Genomic DNA, 14,520 nt, shown 5'->3' with positions numbered 1-14,520 from the left:
GAATTGACTGCTTTTAATGAAAGGGTTGGTGCCATGCTGTTTTATTGTAATTATTGGTATGTTTTAAATAAATTTCATGTATGTTTATTGTTCTCTCTCAGTGTTTAACTTTAATGATTGATTTTTCTATATTCTTTGCAGTGCTTGTTTTTAGATTTAAGCAGCCTGTCAGGGAAAAGGGAGGGTATAAATTATTAATAATAATATAATAGTAACAAATATTAAATATTACTTTATTTATACCCTGTCCGTATTGAAAAAAGGCATGCCTCATATTTCACCAGAAGTGGGAAGGATATATTGCAATATTGTTAGAAGGATTTCAATAAGTTAATGAGAAACACTCTCCATTTGTTCTCTGGATCAAATAAACTGGCAAGTTTCACTATTGTTTGCAATTTCCAAGATATCATACCATTGATTATCCCTCAGTTCTTTCAAGTAAGAAGAGACTTTAGAGCCTAACATATGTCAATCCAGAGTCCACACTCACTCTTGAGCAAACTTGCGTAGATGCAGCAGCTAACAGTAAGAAAATGTGCTGCAGGCTGACTCACTAACTCTTCTGGGGGATGCATAAAGGAATGCTGACAGCGTCACACTGATATCAGAGAAAAAGCACAAAAAGACAAATCACAATGGCAATCTACACTTCAAACATTTCCCCCTGTTTTGAAGAAGGTTGTGGTGCCATGTAACAAAGACAAGGCAAGGAAGCACTCTATGAGACAACCATCCCACATACAGCAATGGGTACTGATTTTTATATGCTTTATCTTACATACTGTGTCTTATCCTGCAATAAACTCAGGGCCAACTTGCACAATATCCTTCCTAACAAAAGAATATGTGACAGCAAGCTTTCAGCTACTATAATGCGCTGCATTGGCTGCCTTGAAAGCAGTTTGAAAACTTCAGTTGGTCCAAATTGCAGCTGAGCGCTTGGTTACTTGCCTGTGTCAGAGGTAGTCAATGTAGCGGAAGCGTGCTGGGCCCATAACCTGCTGAGATAAGATGGCGCCCGGCAGTCACCTCTGGGTATTGCTGGGCTACAACTCTCAATCCCTGGTCATCAGCTATGCTGGCTAGAGCTGATGGGAGTTGCAGTCTGACAACATATGGAGGGCACCACTTAGGCTACCCCTGTCCAGTGCTTAGTGCTTAGACACTAGTGCTTAGAGAGTTAAACCGACTGCTGATTTGTTTCTGAGCTGAATTTAAATGTGCTGATTTTTATCTTTAAATCCCTACACACACAGTTTGGGACCAGAATTGCTTCTAGTACTCTTCCTCCCATCTGGCAACCACTTTACAATATTTTCAGCACCAAGAAAACACCTTTATTCACACCCTCACTGTGACTAAAATATTTATATTGATCCACTGGAAAGATAAATTTGTGGTGCCCTTTAATCAATGGATAGAAGATATGACAACTCTTGCAAAATACAGACAGCTTATAGACACAGATGGTGTATACCACATATAATGACATTTGGAATGCATTTATAAAGAATATAGTACAATATATCAATATATAAATAAATGTATATGTAGTAGAATAATAATTTCACTTTTATAGTTTTGCATGGGACAAGTATTATAGAGTCTTTCTTTCTTTCTCTTTCTTTTTCTCTTTTGTATTTTTATACACTATTTAAGAAAAGGGGGGAGGAAACGGCCAAAGTTGCTGAGCTTTTTGGGGGGAGGAATGCCCAGAGCTTTTGGTGGGAATTGTAGAAAATCACAAACCCAGCAAACAAACACTGACAATCGCTCGTGTCAGATAAGCCAACAAGCGCCTGCCCACTCGCCAACAGCAGCCGGCAATCGCACGACCAATTGCCACAGCGGCAGCCAATCCACAGCAGCCCTTGCCACAGCAACCATTCACACACCAAATTATCGCAGAAGCAGCCAATCTAATGCAGCCCTTGATGCTGTCACCAATCACCGGTCCCCCCTGTGCACTATCCGTGTATAAGATGACCCCCGTTTTTTAACATTATTTTAGAGTAAAAGAAAGCTTGCCTTATACACCGAAAAGTATGGTAAATCACCTACAGGTTGTCTTGTGTGGTGACTTGGAAATTTACTATAGCAAAATAATGAATATATAATAGTTATTATAATGTGAACTTCCTCAGGCTCTTAAATAATCTGACAGGGTCTTGCACCTTCCTTAGTTGAAGAAAGGTTAGCACCCATAAGCAGGATGAGGCTTTCAGTGCTGGCAACCCATTCTTGTAGCATTGCCAGGTCTCTGATAGCCTTTGTTCGGTTAGGTATTGTTTGGAATTAGTTTTAAAGAGTTTTCCTTACTATTATGTAAAAGGGATTTTGAATTTTTGCATTATTAAGCCACCTTGAGGACTGAGGAGTGGATGGAACTGTGGGATATTTATAATATTTATAAAAATATTTGTATACCACTATGTCATAAAGAGATATCAAATCTTTTTATAGCAATAAAACCATAAAACCATACAATACAAATCATTAACAAAAGTTAAAAAGAGAAGTCAACCATTGTGGAAGGATGCCTTCTTAAGGATGCCTGCACCAGCCTAGCAGAATAGAAAGTTTTCAGCAGGCATTTAAAAGTTGGCACCGAAAGTGCCTGCTAAATCTCTATATAAGCAAGCAAGTGACCTAGGAATAGCAGCAGTCTGGAGATTTCTCAAAACAGCTGCAGAGTTAACTCCTCACCCAACCCTCTGCACTAGCAGAAAGGAAACAAACTCCACCATTTTACCACACCACAGGATTTATTCTCATTCTTTCTGTTTACTATGATTTAGCCCAATTAGGACAAGGAGCCACAGATATTTTCTCCTTACATGCCTAAGTGCTAAGAAGGATCTCTAGACCTCACTGACCTCCAGAAGAAGAGAACCTCTTCCCCACTTCTGGTTTGGGAAACAGGAAGCAAGTAGATTAATCCCAAACACTGTAGTATTTGACTTTAACTTTGTGAAGGACTGCCAGGGACTACCACCCACCACTGTCCCCTGTGCTTCCCTCCTGTATGGATGCAAGATCAGGACCCTGGTCAACAGGCCTTGCTGGTAGAGAATGGCTGTGAGACAAGCCTGTAGCCAGACAAGACATACTACTGCTCTTCCCTGCAGTGGGGCCTGACAAGACACAGCTGTAGACAGTGAGGCTTCAGGGTTCCTTATAATTGTGGAGGAAGAGAGGGCTTGACAGGAGATCCAGGAAAGTCAAAGCCAGGAAGGAGGTGGTGATGGAAAGAAGCTGGATGGGCTGGCAGGTCACAGGGCAAGGCCTCAGGTAACACCTCCCTGGTGCCTCCCCAAGGAACTGCCAGGATGTGCTCAGTGTGGACCTTAGAGTGTGATACAACACCCTGTCACAAATAAGCAACTGTGAATTGAACATTGCAGTGCACATGGCTGTTTGTGCAAAAGAAGAGAAGGGCAGTGGCACAGGGGAGCCCAGCAAGCATTTGCAGCCTTTTATTGCTAACTCTTTTTATAGCATTTGAAATTCTCCTTAAGACACAGTGTGCTTGTCTTACAATTCATTCTTATAAGGCCACACTTACTTCCATTTTACAGGTGGGGAAGCAGATCTTGAAAGACCATAATGCAGTGCTTTTTCTGGGGGAGACGCAGGGGCACGCATACCCCTAAACATTTTGTGAATCTAAGTTTAGCCTCATTGAGGGGCAGTATTTCAGTATGAGTAGGAAAATGAGAGTACCCATAAACATTTTTTTTTGGGGGGGGGGGACTTCCATAATGTATGTATTTGGCTTCACATGTGAACCCATCTTATCAAGCCCGCCTTAGTCACTGAGCTATGTTGGCTCTTCGAAGAAAATCGCTATTAATATGGCATGAAGGACAGCATATTTAAGTAAGTCCCATTGAATTCCATGGGATTCAAATACACATGCTTATTTGGTAATTAGAACAAGTCATTCACTCATCAGTTTGAAGGGAGCCCTACAGGAGTTCAATAGACCTCCTGTTGTGGCCAACTTTGTTTTGCAGGTTTGGGTAGGTGTGGGGGTGGAGTAGTTCAAAACACATGGAGGTGTGAGTTAGGTTTAGCTTGGTGAGTCAAAAAACTGTGCTGGCCCACTTTAGATATACTTCATATTTGCAAATATATTTTTTAAAATCCTAAGGGTGGGACTGACTTACCAATGAGATACATGCCGATCCAATCCCCAGCATCCACTTCTTCTTTTATATCCCAGTAAATCACGAGGTCCTGCGAATGTCCTATGGAATAATAGGAGCTGCTGACCATGAGTGTAGACCGGCTATCTGAGGTGACCAAGTCTGTGTCACTGGTAGAGCGTGGAATAGTGACTGCCTCATGGGGACCATTCCCAATGTCCATGTTGTGGAACTGGTCTGGGTTGTAGCTGTACCTCAGAGGTTCTTTGCACCGGCGCCGATTCTGTGCATTCCTAGATGGCGATGCCATGGCAGCCAGGCCCAGGAACCTGTTCTGATACAGATTCTGTCAAAAGGAAAGAGGGGAGTCACTGACAAGCACAATCCATTTTTTGTTGAATCCAATATATCAACATTTTAGAAAATAAAAATGAGGAGGTGACCAAACCTCCATGCATGACTGCAACATAGCAGAAACCACCTCACAAAATGCAGCTTACATCCTTAATTTTCCTTACATCCTTAATGCACACTGCAGATAGCTACATTACATAATTGGTAACCATTTGTCATTAGCTGGTTATAATTAAGACTGTTACTTATATTGCCCATCTCTTTTGAATCTGAATTAATGAAACATAGGATTTTCATCAGCAAAATAACATTCCATTTAATTCTTTTATTTGGCCCATAACCAGCCTTTGGCAGCTAAACTAGTGTCTTAGTCTGTCTCCTATTGCAGTCATCTTTCCTTTTATTGCCTGGCCCAACTGCACCATCTGTTTCTGCAAAGTGATGCAGAGTCACCTTCATATAAATTACTGGTGTTTGCCAGCTGAGCTCTTTTCCTGGGCTTGGTATTCCTAGGCTGCAGGTATATTGATGGTAAAAAAAATTGTGCTTCATATTAATACTGTGCCAGAGGTAAGCGTATCAGCTGAATCCTTATTGTGCTCAAATGCTGAGCTACAGTACCTTGCCACAGTTGGCTCTACACCATCTGCTCCTGTGTAGCAGCCACGAAGCACCATCACAGATGGGAGGGAGGGAAACAGAATGGGTGCCAGGGCAACAAGGCTTGAAGACTCCTTTGCAAAGAGGTTGCCTGGAATTACTTTGTATTGCAGCTGCTCTCCACAGCAAGCTGCTTATGTGCAGCAGGCACCCCATATTTCGGCCATGTGGCTTGTTTTCACACCACAGCAAAAGATTCCAGTTAGTGGCACAGCAGTAATGTGAAGGAAACTAAAGGATGGCAGAGTGACTGCATAGCAGCACTTGGGGACAAACACTGCACACAAACAAACTGCTCAGTAGTCTCCAGGAGAATGCAGTTTCATGTGGCCTCCACACTTTGTCAACAAGTCAATCAATGAAACTCAAAACGAACAGATTCACTCCATCCCTCCTTTTCCATGGTTCCTCTAATTTCATGATTGTTGTTGGCTCAGTAGTGACCAGTGTGATGGGACAGTACATCAGATCTGCCCTCCCAATGCCACCATCATTACAGCTTACCTGGGCAGTGCTGGGGCAGGGACATGGTCAGAGCTGCATGGACACACTGGCAGAGCTACCCGCTGGTGCACCACACAGCTCACTACTGCCCTGAGCCATCCCAGTACTGCCCAGGTAAGCTGTAGCAGCACCAATGTTTGGAGGGTAGCTCCATTGCTATTGCACACCATACTGGCCACTACTGAGCTGGGCAGATGCCAATTTAAGTTTACAATAGGCCACACACCTGTGACTGTCCCATAGTTCTCAGTGCTTATTAACACACTCTTCTTCCCTGTTTGAGTCTTTAACCCTTGTCCCAAGGTCCCTGTGTGTGTCCTCTTTGTAGGTCTCATGCCCAGGCAGCAACTGGACCATTGTGTTGCACAGTCTCTCCTTCTCTTTGCATGTTGCATGTGAGCAGCATAAGGGGATAGGCTCGTAGAATGGGGAACTATGGCATCATTTTGTGCGTTGTGTGTTGTAACATAAGGAGATGTGCTGCATGTGTGTTCCCACTGCTGTGAGTTTCGTGGTTCCCTCTCACTGTGGGCAGTATCACTGGCACAGTCTTTCACTGGTGGACTTTGAATGTTTCTATGGATATGTGGGGTGTCTGCCATTTTACTGCCATTTTGGGACTTCCTGAACCGTATATTTCCCCTCCCACAAGGCAAAGAATGTATAGGATAGCATGCACTGTTCTGCTAGCATAGTGATAGCACATCTCTCTCATAAACTCACTGTGTAATTGGTGCCAGGATCACCCTGCCCAATGCTGCAGAAATTGTTACACATAATTAGAATGCTGGGCTTGGACTACACTTGAAAATGTGGTATAAAATACTAAATCTTATTGTTTATCAGGAAAATAAATATTTAAATATTATCATGCTTTGACACATAGAGGACATACTAATGCCTCAATACATTTTTGTAGATCTTTCTTAAAATGAGTTCAATCCAGTGTGTCCCACTTTAAAGTAAATTGTTACCCAACTATCAAACCCAGCCAATATCCAATCTATTTGTGGAAGTCAAGTGATGATGCCCATAACGAAACTTTGTACGTATTTTTCAATTAGAGCACAGCATAGCACAAGAGACAAAAAGAAAAAGTATTTCTCAGTTGAACAGGAAAGACTGAACCCAATGTGCTTAGACTATACGCGATTTTGGCTTTAGGCACAATCCGCGGAATATAACCCTCATGTAAGTTTCAGGCCTACTGTATATGTTCATGTCTTGGGGAGTGGGAGAAAATTAGCACACCTGTCCCAGTCTATATGAGAAAAGCTGCATAAGTGTCCCCTAGTCGTTCCGCCAGGTACATAAATCAAGAAGTGCTGAGAGAATGCATATATAAACTCAACATTTCTGAGCTCATTAACATCTTATGAGGTACGTGCTTTTTCTGAGACAGAAAATGCCAGTTGCTTTTAAACATAGGTCCAGGACAATACTGTTTCACAATGTTCTTTTCACTGAGCAAGTTATTAGTTCTGAAATAGTAAAACCTGTTGAAAAGATCAAATGTTCGGGACTTCCAGGTTGTCACAAGTGAGATCGGGGAGCTGGAATCACTCGCTCTGAGCAACCCAGCTGTTGCAAGCGGAAAGGGGAAAGAATGCAGGCATTGCCTTCCATTGAAAGGCCTTGGGAACCTGCAGCGTGGTTTGCCTGCTCCCCTGACCTCTTACAGTTCCTTGGGGGACTGTTTGTTATCGGAGGTTGAGCAGCAGCGCTGGATGCCATTGCTGCCTTGTAACAGGAACCAACCCTTAGCAGCAACTTATCCAATCTTCAAACAAGCAATATATTTGGATTTTAAAATTGTATATTGATTTTGGCAATATTTCTGAATGAAAAAGGGAGTCCATTCCATAGAATGAGCAACTTTTTCTTATAAGTTAACATTCAGTAGCCCCACCCACATCCACCTGGAGAATACGCACAGTAGAATTATTGTGGTAGATGCTTTTAACTCTCACCTGAGTTTCAAAGCATTACAATAAACTACAGGATTAATTTTTTTGCAGTTGAAGTGGAAATTCCAGGCTGAGACATAATTGAGAGAGTAGTTCCTCTCTTCATAGCAGCAGAAGTATTACAGTGCAATCCTACACACAAACACTAATGTGACTTCAGTAAGACTTACTCTCAGGTAAATATGTACAGGATTCCAGAACTTAATCTAGCCACAGGATAAATTTGTAGAAAGCTTTGAAAAAGTACCCATTCAAAATAAACAGAGTAGTAAGGTAAGCAAAACTTTTTTCACAAGCATGCAACTAATTTCATTCCAAAGTATGAGAGCTCCATTGCCAGGCTCCTTGCTCTACATATATGCATCTTCCAGGTACCTTGAAGTGGTTTACCAAGGAGTGCGGCATCATTGCAGATGCAGGAAAGAGTGCGTTTGCCTCTATGTCATAGGCAAGCCTTCCAGCTCTCCTGCTTGTATATTTCCATTCTACATTGTTAAGGGGTCTTCTTTATTTAATCAAGGATAAGGATGGCACAGCTTGTGTTTCACTGTATCAAATGCAGCTCAACAGCTATATACTGAGGATTGCCAGGTACTTGACAGTCTCCCCTGTAAAAGAATTTTTGCAATTCCTGGCAAGCAGAAGAAATATTAAAGCACCTGTGGGCTTTTGGTTTGGTGGGTCACAGGTTGTTTAGTCTGCAGAATCTAGGATACGACTGAGTAGGTGTACTTCTGCCCAAAGATGTCAAATGCTTGGTGTCTGTGTCATGGACTGGCCACCTGAACTATAAAGAATTGGTTTTCAAACTGTGTGCCAGGGAATCTTGTGGATTCCTTGGCTGCTTATCAGGGTTTGCTCAATGAGAAAATCAGTGATAGAGAACATGCTTCCCACTGTCACTCATCTTCTCCTTCAATGCACACCTGCAAGTTGGATGTGTTCTTGGCCTCACTCTGCAACTGTGAACCCATACAACAGACCCCAAACATAAAATAAGAAGGTGCTGGGATTCTGTGGCAGGCATGCAGAGGTTCCTGGAAGTTGAGTAAATGCAGAAAGGGTTCCCTGAAGGCACAAAGTTTGAAAATAAGCAAAGTAGAAAATATATAGGATGAAGCAAATTCCACCAGTCCGTAGCTTTTAATTAGCCCAAAGTGACAAGCTTCTCCGTTTTCATAAACTGGGAAAACAAGCTTATTATGGGTGGTGTCAGTGTAGCAGAATCTTAATTGTAATTCCTCTGACACTTCAAAGTTGATTCTGAAACTCTAAATTCTCTTCCCGACAACCTCCTTGATCAAGAACAAAGCACAAGTGATGGGTGTTGCACATTCCAAATCTGCAAGCCCTGCAGTGTGAATAGAGATGTTATAAGCATGCAAGATACGCACAGGCATCGTTTATTATTTATAATGCTCTAAATCTGAAGGGAAAAAGTCGGCACAGATATCAAAAGCTACATTAATAATTTTAATCAAAACCCTACAGACGAAGAGCGTATCCCTGGAAGCTGAAGAATTGCGTGGGTGTACATGAGAGTAGAAACTGACCTATTTGGCTCATCATCATCTGTGTAGTATTGCTTCTACCCACTCACTATTGCCCTTCTTTCTTTCATTCCTACAAATACATGAAGTGTAATGGGGGGAGGGCAGAGATCAGTCTATAAAATGTATCCTTATTCCATGCAGGTGATCAAAAATACCTGGCATTCGTAGGCCTGCTTCCACTCAACACTGTCTTACTATCTAAGCTACAAGCCTCCTTCCTCTAGCTATAGATATTCTCCTCAGGATGGATGTTAAACTCAAATTTGAACCAATTCTCCCTCAGATAAACCCTATCCTAATCCCTATCTCCCATCTCAGGTATCTCTCCCTATCCAAAAACTCCCTCGGAAACGGCTCCTTTTATTCTCCCGCCCAAAGCGCTACTCCAGCTGTCATGGTAGCCAATCAGAGAGAGGCTCCAGCCCTCTGGTGGAATTCTGAGGCACTGCATCACCAGACTCTGGTCTGGCTCTGCTGTCCATCACAGAAGCCTCCTCAACAAACACTCTTCACAGATTCATATGTATAAATTTGGGTAAACAAAAAGCTTTACAAAGCCTTGAGAGCCAAAGTACTCAGTTCCCTAAACCACTGAAAACACGCAAGCAGGAGTGTTGGCCATTGTCCCAATATTAGTACAATTAGCAAGGTTTTGCTAAGCCACATAATGTATCATTTATAAAATTATCCATACAATGCCAATATAATAAACAAACAAAATAATAAATTTTGCAGCTGCCAGAGCCTTGTAACTTTTCAACAGAGATTAGGCAGAGGGAGAGGATATCATTTAATATTCTCATCTTCATAGCAGTCTCATATATACTGTAACCAAAACATGTTATGACACCATCTCCACTGTTTGTGGGCAAAACCTTGAGTGTCACATGTTTATATTTCATTCGTTATTTTTTTAATCATAAATAATAGTAATTCATAATAATGTCTATTAAAATGCAGTACCTTTTAGTCTATTACTTTCCAAACCGCGTAGGAGGCCACACTAGTCTACTGCAAGTGAACTAGTTTGATACTCTGAGAAACAGATAGATATATTTTAATAGTTAGGCTTCCCCAGCCCTCCATCCATCGTGGCCGTTGCTCAGTATGTGTCTTTCTGTGTTCCAATCTTGCCTCCCTCTATTTAGCCTTTACTTGGGAGTAGGTAACTCTACTGTGTTCTTGCACTGGGTGTGAGTAAATGATAGTCACTTTTAATGATACAGAATTATGCGTTCCAGAAGAAGCTACCTGTTCTGTATTTTAAAAAATCTCTGCCTCTCTGGTCACAAAACATTCCCTATGCAGAGGCAGGTTATTCTGACACAAACTCCAAAACTCAAACTCAAGCTACCAAGCAAAGTATTTGTTCATTTTATAGTCGGATCACAGACACACCTGCCATCTCACTTTTGATTCTTCCACATTTGAATGCTATAGAAAATGTAACCAGGAATTGCTCAAATAGCAGAAATCCTAATAAATACAACAATGTATCTTGGGATTCTGTAGAATAACAAGCCTATGGAATTTGCACATTTTAAGGGTACATTCACTGTTCTATAATCCTTTGAAATAATAACATTCTCATTAATTCTTCTAGCAGTCTTTGCAATATAAATCAAGATAAGTTCATTTGATAATCAACTGTATTTTTCTCATGTCATTTAAAGCCAATTCTTTTAATTAATGTCAGATTAGATACTTGTATTAAACTGTGATTCATTAACTGTGATTCTGCAAATGGTCTGTACTCATACTGACTTTACCAAAGGCTGCTTCAGCCTTTACACGTGACCCATTATTTGCCTTGACCCCAACAGAGGCAAATTCACATCCTTAGCTACTATGAAGCTTCCTGGCTTCTTGGCTGAATATATTCACAGAGATGCATGAAGCAGAAACAAGTTTATACTTTACTTCCCCTGGAACCCTAGAGACAGGCTAAGGAAAACTTCAATCTGATCATATGGCATCACAGGATAAAAAGATAGCATAGGTGAGCATTCTGTTGTAATTCTGAAGACTTCCTCACCCAAAGGCAAACAACACTTAGTACAGTGGAACCTCAGGTTACATACCGTCCTCCTTACGAATGCTTTGGGTAACGTCCTCCACTAACCCGGAAGTAGATGCCCCTAGTTGTGAAGTTTGCCCTGGGATGCAAGCGGAAGTCACACACCAGTGGTGCGGCAGCAGCAGGAGGCACCATTAGTGAAAGCGCGCCTCATGTTAAGAACGGTTTCAACTTAAGAACGGACCTTTGGAAAAATTAAGTTCATAACCGGAGGTACCACGGTACTCAGCTATACAGCTGCAAATAAAACGTTTTAAGTGTGTTTTAAGTGCAATATACAATGTGACACTAGATGGCATTAGTGAGCCTTATAGAAAATTCAATGTATTTTTAAAAACAGTTTTTAAAAAAGCATTTTCAGAACGGTTTTTATATGTGTGTAGATTCCGCCTTAGAGATCACACTCACAGATATGAAGAAGAGAAGCTGCCTTTCCCCTTCCAAAGCCATTAACCCCCCTCCCAATTATTAGGTGAAATTAACTGCTAACAAGAGAGGTGGGGACCCATTTAAGTTTCCCTCTGCAGATATACTGAACATGGAGAAGAAGAGCATGACTGCACCCACTGGTGCTGCCCCCAACCTTTGTGGGTTGAGTGGAAAGAGCCTCCTCATGTATGCTGTGGTCTGGCTATAGAGGTACCCTTTCTACCATTCACTGAATGCACTGAGATCTGGATGAGGCCAGCAAGTACGATCCCATTCTGGGCAGTGTAGGAAATGGAAGTTACAGCATCCGAGGTTGAGGCAAAGCCAGCACTGACAGCCAATATTCATCAGTAACAAACAGGGAATTACTATTTGCACTAGAAACACATTTAGATGGTTAAGATAATTTGTTAAAATGGGGACTTCCTGTTTCCTGCAGAGGGAAATGGCTGCCTCGCATGCGATCAGACCCCCAGTCATGCCAGAAATTCAGAGTTAATATGAGGGTAATTAGCTCTGCCAACCCCCTTAGGGTGGGGGGCTGCCTCACCCGCAGATCGTCCGTTATCTGTCGCTCGCAACAAGATGCGAGGACAGAGGACACTGGGTGCCAAGCTTGGCACGGAGCCAACTGGGAACTCTCTGAAAGCCGTTCCTTCGTGCAGGGGATACCTGTTTGCTAAAATAAAAAGATCTGGACAATAAACAGGTGTGTTCTGGAAAGAAGGAGACAAAAAAGATCAGCTAAATGAAACAGTCTCTGGATGCTAAGATTTTGAAAATGACTCCTATCGTGTTTTCATTAATGTGAGGTGAGCGGCTATTTCTTTTCTTCTGTACATCTACATCTATAGATGTATACATCTACATCTACATTAACATTAAACGGAATACAGGTGAAGTCTCAATTGTAATTTGTTATTTGGCCGTGCAACCCTTGTTTGAAGTTGTAATTGGACTTGGTAATTGGACTTGGCAAAAGACAAAATGGCGCTCATTAGCTATGGCGTAGAAGAAAAATCTCCTCCTTCTGGAGGAGTGGGAAACATCTTTTTTTGGACTATAATATAGACTACAATATGGGAAAATATTTCACAAAAAATAGTGCATCCGATTCCACAGAATATTGTTATAAAAGGTGAAAATGAAGGCAAAGCTGATGTTTAGCAGGCCCCCTGCCCCAGGCCCAGGGAGGGGGCAGGTGCCATTACCGGGAAAAGCTGATAAATCACCAGATGATTTCTGAAAGCATAAGTGAAATATATCGTATTCTATCTTATCCTTTTGATTTTCTACAAAGTGCTTTGGAATAACAACTCGAGAGCCTACAGCGTCATTAATCTTCAAATGAAGTAGATTTGGACAACAGCCCAGAGTTGCGGGGAGACAGCATGGAGAATTCTTTCTGATGGACAATAACGTAAATTAAACTGTGCAGGCGAATGGACATGCGGACTTATTTAAAACGATAAGAGTTATGTACCGGCGACTGAAGAGATTTTGAGAAGTTAACTTCAGAATTTGGAAACTGGAGTAACAATAGAGAAGAAAGCAGGAAAAAAATGTGTGAGATAATTGCTCTGGACATCCAGAAGATGGGAAGTCCTTCCCTTAAATTTTAATTTGGAATGTAATTTGGCTTTATATGTTTGTATTGCGATTTGATTTGATTGAATTTATCATTAATTGGGATGTTTTTAATTGAAAATTAATAAACATTATTTACAAGAGAGAGAGAGAGAGAATTTGTTAAAATGGAAGAGGGCAGACTTTAGCTAAAAGCAGGGCTGGCTTCCCCGTGAGGTGGGGTGAGGAAGCCATCTCCAGTGTTAGAGAAGTGAGATCTCATGGAGTGCATTTCAGCAATATCTCATGAGATCTTGCCAGAACCCACTATCGCCACCACAGAGTCGTCCGCGACTGGACCTAATGGTCAGGGGTCCCTTTACCTTTACCTTTAAGGTTTCACCTCAGGTGATGAAGCAGGATGTGCCACCACTGGCTAAAAGGTCAATTTTAAAGTATACTGAATCATCTAGCAGGATTAATTTGGAATCATTTTTATTCAGTATTTTCCACTAGTGGCTTTGGGAAAAAAGTCAGTTTATGTTAATAAATACTGCAGGATCCATCAGGTGGAAAATCATTTCTAAGAAGAGGAATCACCAAATTTTACAGGAATAACTGAATCACCTCACAAAATGGAACATCGGTTTCCTAGAACAGAGCAGATACTTCTGACTCATAAATTCCCAGTTTTTCTGGGAAATATGTCCTATAATACACCTTCTCCAGATTATAGTTATTGACACTAGGCTAAGCCAAAATGTGAGGGTTCTCCTTTTAAACATTTTACCTCTTGTGAAAAACCTTTGTCTTTCGACTATTTAGGGAGAGCATTGTGAGAAGGCATTCACATTGCCACCCAAACCTCTCTGCTGCCCCATCCTGCTGGCCCCTCCCGCCAGTTTGCAACTGCTGTGGACAGGCAAAAGGGCAGGTTTTGCAAAACCCAAAGTTGGAACATGATAGTAACAGACCAGCTGAGATTGCTGCTGGACAATGTCCAGTATGGTTATGGCAACTGGGTGCTAAACACTTCCTCTGCCTGTTGACTTTCCTCTGTAGTATCCACTGCCCAAGACTGTTTGCCCCTCACCCCAAGGGAGCTCATGAGCAAGCGGGGGGCGAGTATTGTTGTTATTAAACAGCATCTTTTAACTGATATTGGTTAGAGAGATTACAGCCTCCCAGTGTTTTAAAAGCTTCACTGACTACCAATTTGCTACCAGCCACAATTCAAATGCTGCTTCTGGCTTTTAAAG

The 14,520-nt window shown here is 41.7% G+C and overlaps 1 protein-coding gene across 1 annotated transcript in view; it reads right to left on the bottom strand.

Annotated features, from left to right (window-relative positions):
- The window catches only part of HECW1 (HECT, C2 and WW domain containing E3 ubiquitin protein ligase 1), a 198,737-nt gene that overhangs the window by 125,888 nt on the left and 58,329 nt on the right, over positions 1 to 14,520 (bottom strand). Inside the window, 1 exon segment of the mRNA XM_080976081.1 lies at positions 4,173 to 4,497. Within this exon segment, the coding sequence (XP_080832207.1) occupies positions 4,173 to 4,497 (325 nt within the window).

The sequence above is a fragment of the Podarcis pityusensis genome (assembly GCF_964106645.2).
Source record: "Podarcis pityusensis genome assembly, chromosome: 12".
NCBI lineage: Eukaryota > Metazoa > Chordata > Lepidosauria > Squamata > Lacertidae > Podarcis > Podarcis pityusensis.
Note: the sequence above shows the minus strand (reverse complement) of the source record. Positions and strands in the feature narration are given on the sequence as shown.